Raw genomic sequence first — 18,635 nt, 5'->3', positions numbered from 1 at the left:
ATGAGGTTTAGATCTTTTCTCCATCTTAACAAAGGTAAGAAATTCTTGACAGAGGAAGAATTATAATAAGAATAAAAATTTTATACCATCATTTTATTTAATATATTGTGAACAAGAAAAATTTCTCTTTTATGCTAATAAACCACTAGAATGATATTTGACTAACCAAAACACACACACACACACACACACACACACTCACTATTCTCTCTCATAGATACTTACTCATTCACTCACATTATGTTCTGGCTTTCACAAATGTCAAATCACCTACAATTATTTCTAACTCAAAGAGATGCTATAATGCCAAATCTAAGAAAGCTCTAATCAAAAATAAAACTGACTTTCCTACTCTAGTTACAGACTGTCAATAAAATCTGCTTCAATTTGCCCAAGTATTGGTCTATTTTGGACTTCCATGATGTTCATAGATTCTTTAAAAATTTGTTCACCTGAACAATAAGTTCTTAAAATATGTCTGATGAACTAATCTCATTGATTAGAACTGACTTTTCTGAAGGATTTAAGGGGCCAGAGAAAATATGAAGAACCCTGCTAAATTATAGAAAAATATATTTTTGCATTAAAAGGATAAGCTTTAAAAGTTGACTTGTATTTTAATGACAATATGTGACGTGCATGCAAATATTATCCAGAATATCTGGGTTCTGATGTCAGAATTCAGGGAATCTGAATCCTAAGGTTCAAGTAAAACAGAAGTGAAAATTGTTTATTCTTTTAGATGCACAGGAAATGTACCTATTGTTGCTATATAGTCTATTCCTTCTGTAATTTCACTAATTCTTACTCATGCACTTACAGAAACCTTACTACTATATTCTGATACACATTTTTTAAATGATAATCCTGCAAAAACTAACAAATAAACACATGCCATCTCTGAAAAGGATCTTATAACTAAGAAAGACCACAAAAAAGTTCCTATCAAAATTTCAAGAACTTACTCAAAGCAGATATTGGAAACACTTGGTAAAAGTGAAAAGAGAAATGCCAGTGATTGGAAACTGGAGGCAAAAAGGCCAGAAAATTTTATTTCCTGAATGTTGTATCTATATGAGATGATGAATGTTCACTAAACTTATTGTGGTCATCATATAAAAAAAAAAAAAAAAAAAACTCAATTCTGCCAATTAGGTGAATGACCTGGCCATGGCTAAACTAAGAGCCAATGGTCTTTACTTGTCATCAGTATTTCCCAAATGACTCTTAATTCTGAGAGATACTGGGATTTTGTGGGAAGAAATAGTGAAGAAGGATATATATCTATGAGTAAGTAAGTTAGGAAGTGATGATTCTCTAGGCTGTGGGCTTTCCAGGTGGTGCTAGTGGTAAAGAACCTGCCTGCTGATGCACAAGATGTATGAAACATGGATTCAACTCCTGGGTCAGGAAGATTCCCTGGAGGAGGGCATGGCCACCCACTCCAGTATTGCCTGGAGAATCCCATGGACAGAGGAGCCTGGCGTGCTACAGTCCCTAGAGCCAAAGAGACTCGGACACGACTGAAGCAACTTAGCACAAACATGCCCACACACATTTTGGTGACTCACAATGTACATGAACAGAATTAGGCTGTTGAGAAATAAATAATGGAGTAAAGAAATATGCATAAGCTGCTTTTAACCAAGTGTTTCTCAAATATATTTGCATGTGGAGCCCTTTTTCTGCTGATGAATGCTGTTTGGGAAACCCCAAACCGCAATATTTATATACCATTAAAATATAAATGAAGCTATCAACAGAGCAAGAATACAGTAGAAAGCCAAAGATTACTTCTGACACTGAGTTAACAGAAAAATCCACTGATGTGCTTTATACTTGAAGCTGAGTGGGCCCAAAGTTACAGAGATCATGTAATTGAACCTGTGTTATTTGGGAATCAGAGCCCCATCCTTTTGTGAGGTGGAATGAGCTAATGTGTGTGCATGCATGCTCAGTTGCTCAGTCATGTCTGACTCTTTGTGACCACATGGACTGTAGCCCACCAGGCTCCTCTGTCCATGGGATTCTCCAGGCCAGAAGAAGTCCCTAAATGTACTTAGTCACTCAGTCATGTCTGACCCTTTGCAACCCCATGGACTGTAGCCTGCCAGGCACCTCTGTCCATGTGGATTCTCCAGACTAGAATACTGGAGTGAGTTGCCATGCCCTCCTCCAGGGGATCTTCCCAACCCAGGAATTGAACTGGGGTCTCCTGCATTGCAGGCAGATTCTTTACCAGCTGAGCTACCAGGGAAGCCCAAATGAGCTAATAGGGCCTACCAAATGTTGTCAACAGCATCACTGAACAGGTAGGGTACCAGGCTCAGTGCTCAAAGCTAGAAATCAAAATAGCACATCTCAGGATCAGCAAACTTCACCCTTACTGTTTTCCTTCTGAAGAGGAGACCTCAGGCACAGAGGCTTTGGTTCTGACAGGGGACAGCTGGTGAAGCCCAAAGACAGACCCACAGCAGGATCCTTCTCCTCTTTTCTCCCGGTAGACAGCTTGTATCCGAGACCCCAGCTCCCAGTGACGGCAGCAAGTGGAAGGAAAAGCAGGGAAGGGAGCAAGAATGAAGGCAAATTCCATCTCAGACCCCTGCTCTGAAGAATCTAACTTACTTTCACTATCTAAATAGATATTAACATGGTAGAAAAAATCATTTTCAGCTATATTTATTGTCCTTTCAATTTTTCAATATTCTATCGAGTCATATTCAGGCTTCATGGATTTGTACAGACAAAAAAAAATATTTTGGTATGTGGACCTGACATAACTAATAACTAAGGAATATCAGGTTTTCTATTTTTAGATAGAATCAGCTGAAATTATTTTTGGAATTCAAATAGCTACAGTAGTAAATAATATTACAGGAGATGTTTCACTGCCCATCAGCAGTGAAGGAAAAGCTGTCATGAGAATATAGGCAGTGGCTTATTTAGTTTTCTCTATTACCTCCAGTCAGCTTCTTCCCAAAGAGGCTGCAGTTTTCATTCTCAAAAGGAGCAATGCCAATGCCAATAGACAGAATAGGAAAGAGGTTTTACAAAAGCAGAATTGCTTTATCAAAATAACACACACTAAACAAGTATTGCTTATGCAATTCAATGAGTCTCATATATTTCCCTGCTCAGTTACAGGATCCATGAGTTTAAATAAAACATACTTGTAAAAACTGTTATTGAAACACGCAAACAGTTTTCTTACATTATGAGGCTAATTGATTTTTTTAATGGACCATTCACTTGTTCCCTGACCCTAAAAGATTCTTTATTCTAGGCCTCTTGTACGTTGTAAATTCATTAGGACCAACCTAGTTCCCAGAAGTATTGCATCATTAGAGGTAGAGATGCAGATTAAAAGCAAAGTGGAGAGGTGAACTGTGCCTTAGGCAAATTAATAATACAAGTGAAGCCATTATGTAAAACCATTGTTTGGCTGTAAAAATTTGACTATGCATTATAGAGGATTTTGGATGACGTGGATAGAATTCTGCATTGAAACAGAGCAGTTCATCTTAAACTGCAAAAAAGGGAATATGAAAAATGGTGCAGATTAATGACACTCTTCCCCTAAGCTGGCATCAAGATAGGGAGAAGTATAATGTTTCTTCCTACCCATTAAATTATTCTCTAACTAAATCACATATTTGCCTGTGGATAAATCTGAATTCATACATTTACCTGGTACATACTCTTCCTTAAGGGATAAGAAAGTCTTTTAAGGTAGATGTTTATACTACTGAACACTTAAATGCCATACTCAAACACTGAGAACACTACGTGTCCTGTTCTAAAAATAGTGAGTTTATTAAGTTTGGGGATGTCTAAATTGGTGAGGATTAGAGAGAGTCAGAAAAGCAAGAAAGGTGGAATGACTTTTTTTTTAATTGGAGAAGAACTGGAAGAATAGACTCAATTTTGTAAAATAGATTAAAAGTGCATATTTTTCCCCACTTACATATTTTATAAACTGCGAAGCTACAAATAGAGAATCACACCATTCCAGAAAAACACAAAAACATAACCCTCAGGGGTATAAGAAAGATGAATGAAAAATATCCAAACACGAGTCACTTCTGACAGAAAAGCCTGTCTTTTCTTTCTGTCCTAGTTAAGAATGAGATCAAAGGTGCCACAACTCTAGAATTATAGTAAGAATAGCCGACTTAGCTTTAGAGATGCTGGGTTACAACCCTAGCTATGGATGATATTTAGCTTTATAACCTTGATCAGAGTAACCTTTCATCCATTTCATTGGTCTGTGGGTCCCCACCATGAAATGATTCAACAGTAGATAACAATCTTTCAGGAAGAGATGGAGAAACATTTAAGTAAAAAATGTCACACAAAATATGATAGCAAAAGAGGAGGAGGAAAAAGATGTCTGCCTTCATAGGAAAACAACATAGTAAATAATCAATAGCCTCCTCAATTCTTACTAAAAATCAAAATATTTTAAATGATATGTAAAAACTCAAATAGTTTTATTTCCATATGAACATTTCTTTAAAATTATTACAATATACTATATACTCATAGGTGAATGAGACAGAATATTACATATTTTTGCCATTTTCAGTGATCGTTAATGCTGATTTATTTTCTCTTAATATCCATGCTCATATGCCCTACCATCTTCTATGCAAAGATCTTAACCAAAACCAATAAAATTCATTTCAATGCCACAAAGTAAAATAAGGTTTTTTTCTTTTAATTGTTTCTACATTGTATTCACCCAACCATCAGTATTTGGACTGACATAGAAAGATAAAAATAAATGTATAAAATACAATTTCATAAATAAATGTCTTTATATTAAAAAAAGAAAGAGTAGAAAGGAACAGAAGTGCCTCCCTTGAATGAGGTCCACCCAAATAACTGGAATCTACCTTTCCTGCTCCTGCTTCATCCGTACTCTCTCCTCTTCTGACGTAAGGGAGTCCTGTATTTTTATTTTACCCGTTTTCTCAATCTTGTCATCTTTTCGATGTTTGCCAAACCTGTTGATAACAAAAAATTCTAACTTGTCAATGTATACAAAATGCATTGTCATTCTCCTGGGATAAGACCTATGCACTCAACAAAGTGTGAGCATCCTCAAAATGAGGCCCCAATGCCTTCTGCCCAGTATTAATATTTTCAGACAGATTACTTTAATCCACTTTAATTGCAACTTTCCAGAGAAAAACCATCTTTGGAATTGGCCTCCATAGCTGTTTTTCTTTAGCCAACAGAAAAATAACAAAATCCTTATGGTTCATCCTTATTAAACACACAATCCATAAATGTATAGAACTGACTTCTGGAGGATAAAAGTCTGCATCAGAGTGGGTTTCTCTTAGGACTACAGAATGAAAATCCACAAACATCGTTTTAATGATATCTTCACAAACAACTATTCTTTATTTTCACAGTCAGGTTTATTGGCAACATGTGTCATATTTTAAACGCTGACAAACAAGGTCATATTTGCAAGATTCAAAACAAAAAAGGATAATTTACATTCTGACCATACTTTGGGCTTATTAAACTGAAAGCTTTAAGGCAGTCTCAACAAATACTGTTCCTAAACTTGATGAAACGCTATTGCTGAATGTGGCATCTCTGACTTGGAAATCTGTATCCGATCAAAAACAAACATGAGGAACAAACATGTGATTCAAAAACAGTCCACACACATTTCCACAGATGGGCACGGAATTCTAGGCTTTCCAAGAAAACACTAATGTTGTTCCCTTCTGTATCCGAAATGCCTCAGAAACCCCAGACTTGGTTTCCATTCTTCTTCCTGCTCTGTTGCTTTTTTCTACTTTTCTCTAGACCAGACCATGTTGCCTGGAAGGCATGTGCTCCATCCCCAGAAATAACATTCATCTGGAGTGATTTGGTCACCAGATGTTTCAAAAAACAACTCTTTTATAGACAGTTACTCAACTACACATTCACAAGTATATAAGGTATATTGAGAATTCTCAATTGAGCACAAAGTAGGAATTTGGCTTATGCTGATAATCATACTGAAAAAGAGAAGAGTAAAAGGGTAGGATCAAAGCTGATATAAAAGAGAGAGAGAAAAAAAATGTGACTTTGCTGGCAGTCCAGTGGTTGGACTTTGACTTCCAATGCAGGGGGCATGGTTTCAATCCCTAGTCAGGGAGCTAAGACCCCACAAGCCTCAAGGTGAAAACACCAAAGCATAAAACAGAAGCAATATTGTAACAAATTTAATAAAGGCTTTTAAAAAACTGGTTCACTTAAAAAAAAATCTTTAAAAACAAACAAAAAAGAGACAGAAATCTCAATTACTAGAATGGTTGGGAGCATACATCTTTTTATATATATATATATATATATATATATAAATGTGATTGCAAATATGCAGCATTGAGTACACGGGAATACCTCCTGTGTCACTAAAGTAACACTATGTTATAAATAAGTAAGGGAAAGCATTCTGAAAAGGTTAAAACAGAAAATAGTTAAAGCATCACCACCACTATTCCTTTAAAATTATCTGTGTCATTAAATGGCATTGAAAACTGCCTGTGAAATTAACTTTCACAAAGCAAACATATCCCTAAATTTTAATGTTATTTAGAAATTAGAAGATCATTTCCATCGCAAAAAGCAAAAAGAAAAAAAAAAAAAAAACCTCCCTAGAAACCTAAGCCCAGAAACTAATGACTTCTTACAAGGCAGAAAATATGTAGCATGCTTTTAAAACTAATAAATACAAAGCTTTAAAAATAAAAAAACTTTCTCTTTCCTTTGTTTTTGTCAATATATCAATAATGCCTAGGAGGTAAACATAATGAGTATTTTTGTGGTTGTTGTTCAGTCTCTAAGTCGTGTCCGACTGTGAACCCAAGGACTGCAGCGTGCCAGGCTTCCCTGTCCTTCACTAACTCCCAGAGTTTGCTCAAATGCATGTCCATTGAATCGGTAAAGCGATTCAACCATCTCAGCCTCTGTTGTCTCCTTCTCCTCCTGCCCTCAATCTTTCCCAGCACCAGGGTCTTTTCCAAGGAGTCAGTTCTTTGCATCAGGTGGCCAAAATATTGGAGCTTCAGCTTCAACATCAGTCTTCCAATGAATATTCAGGCTTGATTTCCTTTAGGACTGACTGGTTTGATCTCCTTGCTGTCCAAGGGACTCTCAAGAGTCTTCTCCAGCACCACAATTTGAAAGTATTAATTCTGCGGTGCTCAACCTTCCTTATAGTTCAACTCACATCCATACATGACTACTGGAAAAAACCATAGCTTTGACTGTGCCGATCTTTGTCAGCAAAGTGATGTCTCTGCTTTTTAATATGCTGCTAGGTTTGTCATAGCTTTTCTGCCAAGGAGCAAGCGTCTTTTAATTTCGTAATGACCATCTTGATAGAATGAATTAACAAAAGAGCAAACCAAAACAACTGACACATCTCAGGAGGAGCCATCATCTAAAACATAATGTTCATTCATTTGACAGAAATTTATTGAGCATCTACAAGGGGTTCAGGGAAGAGTGCAGGGCTGGACAAATTAATTTGTGTGTCGTCAGCATGTAGATGTTATTTAAAGCCCATGTGAATCCCATTGTGAAAATTCTGCAACACTGAGGCATCTGGAAATATAAAAGGCATTAACTTCTAACTTTAAGAAAAATGTCAAGTTCACATCTTAATGCATGACATTTGCTTATAACAGGGATTCCTAAGGTAAATCATTTAACCATTTAGTTTCTCAGTTCATAAATACCCTTGAAATATTACATTGTCACCGTATTGACCTGTTTCTTTTGTGGTGCTGGTTCTCATTCTGGATTATATACATTCAATCCTGTATCATATTTGAGAAATACTACCATGGCACCAGCAATATCATCTATCTGAACCAAAGTGAAAGTGAAAGTTGCTCAGTTGTGTCCAACTCTTTGCAACCCCATACAGTCCATGCAATTCTCCAGGCCAGAACACTGGGGTGGGAAGCTTCTCCCTTCTCTAGGGGATCTTCCCAACCCAGGGATCGAACCCACGTCTCCCACAGTGCAGGCAAATTCTTTACCAGCTGAGCCATAAGGGAAGTCGAAGAATACTGGAGTGGGTGGTACAGCTTAGTCTTACAAGAGTCTGCCCTTTGAGTTAATAATCCAAGAGAAAACTGAGGTGCTTGACTTCTCCATGTTTTAAAGCAGTTTAGCTATTTTCAGTCCCAATCTAACACTGAGTTTAATTAGCTATTGTTAAAATATTTTTTTTCAAAAGGTCTTTGTCCTATTTTGTTAAGAAAGTTTCTGTTTTCTAACTCAGTCTACCAACTTTTAGTTTTTTTTATCTAAAATACACGATTAAAAAGAAAAAAAACCTGTGAATCCAAACTCATATTTAAGAACTGCATTTTTCTTTAACTGTATTTGTTGTCAAAATATTAGTTTCCTAGGCTGCCTGCTGGGGCTTCTCAGGTGGCTCAGTCAGGAGACACAGGTTCAATCCCTGGGTTGGGAAGATCCCCTGGAGAAGGCAATGGCTACCCACTCAAGTATTCTTGCCTGGAAAATCCCATGGACAGAGAATACCAGTGGGCTACCAGTATTTGCGTCCATGGGGTAGCAAATAATCAGACACAACTTAGCGACAGACTTTTTACTTTTCAGGCTGCTGCCAATCATCAGAATATACTATTTTATTATTTGTAAACTTATTATCAAACTGCTATACTTTCCTTTTTAAAATTATAGATTCAAATTAATATAGGAAAAAAGTGAATGAACCATAGATAAAATGTGTATAGGTTAGCTTTTGGACATTTCCCTTCATGCCTGCTTTAATTAATAAATTATGTGATTTCTTTAAGGCATACTATAAAAGCATAGCACATTACTTGATAATTGGAGTAAAAACGGATCCCTCAGCTGTAATTTTTTGACAGAAGGAAATAAAGACTGTAAATGAAAAAAAAAATACACCAACCATTCTACAGTATAAAAAGAAAGAAAAAAAACAGGTAGCTATATCCTCATCACTCTAATTGCCAATCTATTCTAGTGTTCATCTTAATTTACAGTTGCTTAATTCTTCCTGAAAGAGGGACAGAGAGGTCATCGAGAAATTCCAGCCACACTTATACTCACACAGTCAGCTTCAGAGTTGAAATCAGTAATCAACCTATGAAGACAATCATTTAATAGCAAGATGCTTAGAAACTTGGAGGATATCAATTACATTTATTTTATTATCTTTGAAAAGCCACCAATGAATTTCAACTAGGTCATTTTCCAAGGAACAGAATAACTGAAAAAAATATTTTGTTAATAATATGTCCAGGAAGTAAACCCATTCCCAAGAAAGAATCAGTCTCACGAACTGCCTTCTGACTACCCCATACATATGTTCAAAGAGAAATCACCACCACTTCTGGAAGAATTTGTTGGGTAAATCTTATGATATATTAATACAGTACAATGACCTTTATTTGTTTTTAATAGGGACAAAAAGACAAATAGAGAGCTTGAGAAAAAATTGATAGGGAAAAATTTCTCTATTGGTACTGCCCTATAGAGACAAAAGGTGCAATGAAAAAAAAATGCCAACAAGCCACTGAAGTCTCCTTCACAGAAAGATACGGTGGATGAGCCCGTCTTATCAGAGTGAAATTGATTGCTTAAACATATGGCTTTCTTCACAAAGCATACAGCAATGCTTTCATTCAGCTAAAGTAATCTCCACGTAATCTGCTAAATGGGTTCCACCATGACGCACTACAAATGAGATCACGGCTGTCTGCCAGATCAGCCATATATATTATTACTGCAAAGGGTGATGGGCAAGATGTGCACTTGTTGATGAATGGAGGAAAAAAAAGCAAAACCCACAAACCAACAGTCATAATGGCTTGCAACCAAATTCTGTTGTTTTTTTACAGAAAGAGCTGTCGTGGGAAATTAACTACTGTAAGACGTTTGTGCTTTTCAACCAACATTTCGGTTTTTAGGAAATTAACCTCATTCTCTCTGTGGTATGAATAACACTGAACTCTTCCTATATTTTATACTGCTACTAAAATCAGAGATATTTTTTTAATTGGACAATAACTGCTCTGCAATATTGTGTTGGTTTCTGCCATACATCAACATGAATCAGCCACAAGTTTTCATACATCCCATCCCTTCTAAACCCCTCCCATCTCCCTCGCCATCCCACCCCTCTAGGTTGTCAGAGCACTGGGTTGGGTTCCCTCACACAGCTAAATTCCCATTTGCTCTCTATTTTACGTATGGTAATGTACATGTTTCCGTACTATTCTCTCAATTCGTCGCCCTCCTCCTTCCCCCATTGTGTCCCCAAGTCTGTTTTCTATGTCTGCATCTCCATTGCTGCTAAGTCGCTTCAGTCGTTCGGACTCTGTGCAACCCCACAGAAGGCAGCCCTTCAGGCTCCCCCGTCCCTGGGATTCTCCAGGCAAGAACACTGGAGTGGGTTGCCACTTCCTTCTCCAATGCATGAAAATGAAAAGTGAAAGTGAAGTCGCTCAGTCATGTCCAACTCTTAGCGACCCCATGGACTGCAGCCCACCAGGTTCCTCCGTCCATGGGATTCTCCAGGCACGAGTACTGGAGTGGGTGCCGTCGCCTTCTCCTTTGCTCCCCTGCAAATAGGTTCATCAGCACCATCTCTCTAGACTCCATATGCATGTGTTAATATACAATATTTGTCTTTATCTTTCTGAATTACTTCACTTAGTACAATAGGCTCTAGTTTCATCCTCCTCAAAATCAGAGATCTTAAGGAGGGACTAGACTGAACAATAACACACAACAGGCTGCTATAAAGAAAATAAAATGAGTTTTGTAATGAAAGGGTTTGTCCTAACATCATACTTGAAAACACAAGAGGAAAAACAAAGTCTTAAATCTGCTGCCATACTTAAAAATCAACACACAGACTAACTAGAACCAATTAACTTGTAAGTTTTGAGGAATAATTTTTAAAAGAAGATTTTCTTGCAAAAACCTCACTGAAATGTCACCTAGAAATCTGGTATTTCTCACTGCTAATTACCGAGGTCTTCATGTCTAAGGAGTGCTTTGCTATAAAGATTTGTCTTCCTATTTACCCTGAGAAATGTATAGGTTAAATGATGCGACTTGGCTGAGGAGAGAAGTGAAAATGGCAGACATTCAGTACCAGCTACCAGAAGCCTTGTGCACCCACACCCCAAGCGACCCTGTCCCCAGCCAATAGCAAGTCCTGCACTGGTGCGGGCAACATGTCATCTGACTCCATCCCCTGCCCTTCATTTCTGCATATGCTTTGCCCTTCATTTCTGCATACTTGCACCATTATGTGCTTTAATCACTTCCTTTCTCCAGGAACTCGGTATCTCTTTCTGGAAATTTCCAGTTTCTGGCAGACACCTGTGCGGTACAGCCATTGTGCTACACCATCTTTGAACACTGCTTGCTATAACAATGTGCCAGGGCCCTAAGGATCCCTGGGAGATGCCAGCTACCCAGTGGGCCAAGTTCAAGAACCTGTAAAGCAAAACTGAAGACTCTGTCCTGCATTCCTGCATCACCATGAGAAACCTGCATGCCTTGGGCAAGGCACATGTTCACACAAGCAAAATCACCTCACCAGCATTTAACCTCATTCTTCTGTAGTCCTTTGAGTCGTGTGAAAAAACTGAAAGTGTTAGTCACTCAGTTAGTCCAACTCTTTGCCACTCCTTGGACTGTAGCCCGCCAGGCTCCTCTGTCCCCGGAATTCTCCAAGCAAGAACATGGAGTGGGTGTAGCTATTCTCTTCTCCAGGGGATCTTCCCAACCCAGGGATTGAACCTGGGTCTCCTGCATTGTAGGTGGATTCTTTACTGTCTGAAACACCAGGGAAGCCCCCTTTGAGTCATACTTTTCGTAAATGGGTTTAGATCCAAGTTTCTCTAGAAGCTCTTTTTCGATTGATTCTGGTACAATCTTTCCCCACATTCTTGGTATGAGCAGTGACTTCCCTCAATTTAACTTGCCTTAAAGTCCTAAAAATCAACTTCTCTAAACTTTAGCTGAAGAAAATAAACATCTAGCCATGTGTCTCTGCAGGCTGTTCTGTGCATTCCTGTCCCAGTGCACTGAAGCTCTATGTGCGTATCTATCTGAAGACAGAGGCCCTGAGATGAGTCCACCTTGTCTGATGTCTTCATCTGACAGTCAAGGAAACTGACGCCCAAAAGGTATGCACTCAGAGCTGTCCAAAGTCAGCGTGCAAGGAAGGAGCAGAGTTCAAGTTGCCTCACTGAGTTTAAGAGACCCTGGGGGCTCTGAACTTGGGCCCTCTAGAGAAAATGAAATCCCCAGACCAGTGAAGTTCACTCTGTAAATCCTATGTGAGATGTATAATTGAGCACCTGTTGAAGGCTTTTTTGCTCATTTAATTACACTTAACTAGAATTTATTGAATTCTTCTTTATGTACTTGATCTTATTGATTCCCACAACCAGCATATTAGACAGGTATTCTAGCCTTCCTGTTTAGGGAAAACCTCAGGAAGCAAAGGGGGATTTAGTGATTTAACAGGTCATCTAGCAACTAAGAGCCATGCCCTGGTGGCTCAGTGGTAAAGACTCCACCTGCCAGCGCAAGAGACGCAGAAGATTGGGTTCGATCCCTGGGTCAGGAAGATCCCCAGAAGGAAGAAACGGCAAGCCGCTCCAGTATTCTTGCCTGGGAAATCCCATGGACAGAGGAGCCTGGCGGGCTACAATCCATGGGGTCACAAAGAGTCGAACACGACTCAGTGACTGAGCACACACAGAATACAGAAAATCTGGGGCTTGCCAGATAGCGCTAGTGCTCAAGAACCTGCCTGCCAGTGCAGGATATGTAAGAGATGTGGGTTTGATCCCTGGGTTGGGAAGATGCCCTGGAGAAGGAAATGTCAACCCACTCTAGTATTCTTGCCTGGGAAACCCCATGGACAGAGGAGCCTGGCAGACTACAGTCCATGGGGTTCACAAAGAGTTGGACACGACTGAGCGCACATGCAGTCTAGCCACTAAGCAGCAAAGCCAGGACTCCAGCCTAAGGCTCTCTTTATAACCACACTCAGCCACCTCCAAAGCTTTAGGAACCAAAGACAGCTAGCCACTCTATGCCTTTGTACTGAAAGTAGTTGGTTCAAACATCTTCATTGAAGTTACTGAGACAAATCTTGCTTTGCCAGCAGCAAGGAGGTCCAGGAGACATTGTTCCCAAATGAACTTTTCTATGGAGGCCAGGAGTCCAGACTCAAGGTCAAGAACTGCTCCTTGAGTTTGGGGGAGAATGGATACACCTCTATGTAAGGCTGAATCCCTTTGCTGTCCACCTGAAACTATCACAGCATCGTAAATCAGCTATACTCCAACACAAAATAAAAAGTTTAAAAAAAAGGGGGGTGGGTCTGATCCTAACCATTGGAAAGGATCACACCAACGGCCACATCCCCATCTCTAGAACATTCCAACATTTCTAAGTGCAATGACTCTAGAAGTCAAAGCGGTCTGCGTGACACATGCAAATCCTGCCAGGCAACAGCAGAAGCGGGTCAAATCACCCAAACCCAATCAGAGGGTAAAATAGCAAGAAGTCACTGGGTGTACTTCTCTGTATAATAATGGGTTCATGGTGTCTGGCCCTATTTTTTTTTTTTTTTTTGCCTCAGCCTCCATTTTATCAATGAGAAAAAAAAATCCTTTCCAACTTTCCAATGTATCTTTCCAATACAGGATCTTTCATATTTTAGTGACATTTAAAGAAATTGCTACCATGATCATGTACTGATTTGCTCAGCAGTGGTTTGTGGTGATGCTAGATGAATCAGGGAAGACAGATCTGATTAGGAAAAGCAGAAAAAGCTCCCATTTAGGCAAAAAACATCTTGGTAATCAACCATGATGAGAAGCAGCCCTGGAAAGTGTACATGACAACTCGATAGTGCTTTTGTCAAATAGGATGCTGTTTTAAGCCAGTGCAGTGTAGCGGCGGTTCTCTTTAAAAGGAAATTCACAAACTTGAGGATCATTATTTGATTGTGTACGGTTTTCATCAGCGCTAGTCTGATTAGATTTAATAAACGAAATTTGTGTTGCTTGGCATCCAGGAAAAAAATAGGTGACTTTTTTTTTTTTTTTTTAAAGAAAACATAGCTTTTACTCAACCAAGCTAGAACAGCCTTCAGAAATGAGATGGTCCCTTAATGGACAACGTGCCCTTCTTGGGACTCCCACTAAGTGTCCTTACAAGCACGTTTCCCCTGTGGGGCTTGTGTTATCAAATCAAGGATGCCCAGATATGCCTAGTAACCCGACACTGCAGGAGTCCTGGAAGGATACAGACCAGGAAATAGTAAAGCAATTAAGAAACTGAGCCTAGCACAGTATCAATTTTGACTTTACCAGCATCATCATAAACTCCAAAGATTTTAAAAACCAAACCAAACACACACACACACACACACACACACACACCAGAAAGCGTGAGATCCAGATATAAAGTCTTAAGGGGGGGAAAAAAAAAGCAAGCACAGTAATCTTTCAAAACATAAGATGACTACATAAATAACCTGAAATAATATTCATAATCTATACGTGGAGGCATTCAAGTCAAATGACAGGAGATGGGTGAAAGTGTATCTTAATTATGATGTTAAAGCTTCCCTGACATCAGCTAGTTCATGGACCACACAATATATTTTCTGTAGTAAATAAACTCCCTCTTTGTAAAAAGGGGTCAATCAGTAATGACTGCTCCATACAGGGTTTTTATAAGGTTTGATATACTTCATTTTTTTTCAAAACATACCCACACAGGCAATCAAACCACATTAACCCAAAACACCAAAAATGCAAATACAAAGTAATTTGTTTCCCCTCCTAGCTACTACACTGACTTTATAATGAATTATATCTATATACATACACACACACATACGCACACTTAAATAAGGTAACAACAAGACACAATTCTGATTTTTCTAAATGCTTAATTTGGCACTGAAATCAGCCATGTCCACTTTACATGATTTTTGAGAGAGTCTTCCAGCCAACTACTTCTCTGAATCCTTTCTTTACCACTGTGCTCTTAATTCTTGCATGGTTCATTTTAATGCATTATTGTTTCATAATACAATACTACAAATTGCAAATTACATTTGGCTCAAGGAGTGATTATGAAAAACACCATCACTGCTGCCTTTGCTCGAATAACTCTGATAATAATGAGAGACTGATTGAGCACTAAGCAGTCCAAGTGATGAGAAGGGTCAATTTGAACATTTCTATTAAGCTTCTTTTGTTAAACCCAACACTTTGCCAGGTTAGAGGCAAATAATCATACCCTACATCTGGTTACCATGGTTTTCCTTTTCCTAAAGCATCAGAACAATTTAGTAAGTGGTACTGCCCCAAAGGCAATTCCTCAAATGCTAATAAGACCTAAGTCAAAAAACACATCTATGTAACAGGCACTTGAGAGAAGAAAAGGTAAGAGAGAACGATACTTTACTGCACACACTTTTTTTTTTTTTTCTTCTATTAGGACAAAGAATCTGGAGTATTTAGTAACAAAGATAGATAATCCCAATAATTTCTGTTACCCTCTGCCTATTTGATACTCACCCTGGTATCCGGGTTATACATGCTTAGAAGCGAATGCAAACACATGCATACAGCTTCAGGGTATCTTTTTTGAGTCAGAAATACTCACCATCAATTAAATATGTATTGTGATTCAAATTCAATGCTTTGACACTTGATAAGAGATACCTAATGAAAGGGCCAGCTTAAGCCCCTTCCATTATATCGTGATGTTTACTGAGTAAATGAGAGATGCAAAGAGAGAGAGATAATGTGGTCATTGGAGTTTGGGTGGAAGGGCAGGGAGAGGAAGGAAACAGATTTTTGGATAGCTCCCGGAAACTTTGAAAGATGAAAACTTCCCCAAAGAGCTCATTATCTATAAAGTGAAGGTGTCAGTCAGCACTTTTTTCTGTCGATGATAGGAAACAGTTTCTGTTGATTCACATTTCTGAGAATGCTCTCTGCAGAATAAATTAGGACACAGAGCTTTTCATTTTTTATCTTTCAGTGGATTTGCATATTCAAATTTAACATTAAGGAGCTGACATGTTCTTTTAAGGCCCAATGGGGCTGTGCAGGCAAATAACCAGGAGCTGGTGGTGGTGGTTTAGTCGCTAAGTTGTGTCTGACTCTCGCGACCCCGTGGACTATAGCCCACCAGGCTCCTCTGTCCATGGGATCTCCCAGGCATGAATACTGGAGTGGGTGGCCATTTCCTTCTCCAGGGGACCTTTCTGATCCTGGAATCCAACCCAGTGTCTCCTGCATTACAGGCAGATTCTTTAGCGACTGAGCTATGAGGGAACCCCCACCAGGAGCTGGAGGCCACACCTAATTCTTAGGCCTAGAGAAACAAGCAGGCGCCCTCAGAGGGTGCAGCTCCCTAGGCCTTGGTGCCCACACTCACCGTCTACTGACTCACACCACCCTCTTAAAGAACAAAGCATCAAGGTCACGTATTTGGTTAAAATCAGTGTTCTTACTGGGTTCTGGTGAGTCTGCACACATGGAAGATGGTCACACGGCACCAAAAAATGGCAAATGGCTAGAAAAGATTCTCCATCCTTCTGTGCTGCGGCTTCGTTCTATCAGGAAGCACAGCGCTGAGTACTGTTTATGACTCAGTGTGGTAAAAACCCAGCTGGTAACTAGGATCCACAACCTAGGGATGGGTTCAGGGACTGAAGGCAGGCACTTAGGAGGAAGAGGCGTGTTTAGGGACTCAACCCCAGGCAACATACTCCTCCTGGGAAGGGCAACGTGAAATCCAACAATTGGTCAACCACCCCATTTCCCCCATATTTGGCTGAAGAGTTCAATAAGCATTCCGATATAAAACTTGTAGATTTGTGCCCTGGCCTGGAACTTCTCTCATCCCAGCTCACTCCCACCTCCTAAGAGCTGTCACGTCTGTCTGCATTGCCTGCTGTGTGGTCTGAGGATCCAGGACACTCTGGCAGACACATGGCAAAAGTGGGGCTCCGTCATAACACATGTGTGTGTCCAACCAACGTTTCTGGAATCGAAGCCAACACCACTCACATCGGTTTAAATTCCCAAGTTGCCTCATTTACAGCTGCTGTTATAGGATATCATCATGTTGCTTTTCCTGGGTTGACGCTTGATCTGTCTGGTCTAAACTAGTATAATCATGGTACATTAGTAAACCTCACTTCATTGAGGTCAACACACATACACACTCCTCCTTGGAAGGGTAGCTCCAATTTGGTAGGGAAAGGAAATACCCCTAGTTGAGATAAAACTATTTTCCCCAGCCTCTTTCAAAAAGAAGAGAAGACATTAGTTAAGAGCATGCCACTGGAGCCAGATTCCTGGGTCAGAATCCCAGCTTTGCCTGTCACTAGCTATGTGACTCCCTACGCTTGGCCAAGTTGCTGAATCTCTTGGCTAAAAAGCAACCACCCTCACAGCTTCATTTTGAGAATGAAGTGAATTATACATTCACTGTGTGTTGGCACAATAAAGCACTCAGTACATATTAACTATTTTATTATCATTGTTAGTCTTTATTTCTGGCTTACAAAAATTGATGGCACTTCCAGAAAGATCCTTAAAAAGGGGGCTGCCTCCACTAGCAGCTGCCTCTTCCCCTTCTTGCTTCTTCCTGCTTAGAATTCTCATACGACACCCAGAGTTGTCACCACGAAGTGACAGTGAGGACAGAAATACATGTTGGGAGATTCGTGTTCACAGCAGCACTATACACAACAGCCAAAAGATAGATGCAAGTGAAGTGTCTGTGGATGAGGAAAATGGGGTCTATACACACAATGGAATATTATTCAACCTTAAAAAGGATGGACATTCTGACATGTGTAACATGTTTGAAACTTAAGGACATTATGCTAAGTGAAATCAGCCAGTCACAAAAAGATAACACTGTATGATTCTACTTATATGAAATATCTCGAGTAGCGAAGTTCAGAAAGACAAAAAGGTAGATCAGTGGTTGCTAGGGATGGGAGATGGAGAATGGGAAATTACTGTTTCAAAAGGACACAGTTTGCATTTTAACAAGATCAAAAGACTTCTGGAAATGGATGGTGCTGATGGTTGCCCAACAAGGTGAAGATGGTTAAGATGGAGCCAAGACATGTAAGCAAACTAAATGTCCATGGGCCGATACATGAATAAAGAAGTGGGAGGGTGTGTGTGTATACACGTGTGTGCAGGCACAATGGAATATTATTCATCCATAAAAAGGATGAAACTCTGCCAACTGTAGCAAAATGGATGAACCTAGCGATTAGCACATTAAGTCAGACAAAGACAAATACCATATGATATACTTATATCTGCAATCTAAAATACATGATACAAATGTACAAATGAACTGGTCAGAAACAGACTCACAGACATAGAAAACAAGCTTATGGTTACCAAAGGGGATGAGGAGAGGGGAGGTATATTGGGAGGTATGTTATAACTGAATCACTTTGCTGCACACTTGAAGCTAATACAACACTGTACATTAACTATATACTTCAATGAAATTTTTTTAAATGGTTAAGAGGG

The 18,635-nt window shown here is 39.3% G+C and overlaps 1 protein-coding gene across 17 annotated transcripts in view; it reads right to left on the bottom strand.

Annotated features, from left to right (window-relative positions):
* Nucleotides 1-18,635, bottom strand: part of PARD3 (par-3 family cell polarity regulator) — a 577,827-nt gene that overhangs the window by 145,411 nt on the left and 413,781 nt on the right. For 13 of the 17 annotated variants that reach the window (XM_070802041.1, XM_070802035.1, XM_070802034.1 and 10 more), the window contains one exon: nt 4,896-5,006. The exons of the other annotated variants lie outside the window; for them this stretch is intronic. In XM_070802041.1, coding sequence (XP_070658142.1) covers nt 4,896-5,006 — 111 coding nt within the window. The remainder of the gene's footprint in view (nt 1-4,895; nt 5,007-18,635) is intronic. 17 annotated transcript variants of the gene reach the window in all.

The sequence above is a fragment of the Bos indicus genome, chromosome 13 (assembly GCF_029378745.1).
Source record: "Bos indicus isolate NIAB-ARS_2022 breed Sahiwal x Tharparkar chromosome 13, NIAB-ARS_B.indTharparkar_mat_pri_1.0, whole genome shotgun sequence".
Classification (NCBI taxonomy): Eukaryota; Metazoa; Chordata; class Mammalia; order Artiodactyla; family Bovidae; genus Bos; species Bos indicus.
The sequence above is the reverse complement of the archived record's forward strand: the minus strand, read 5'-3'. Positions and strand labels throughout refer to the sequence as shown.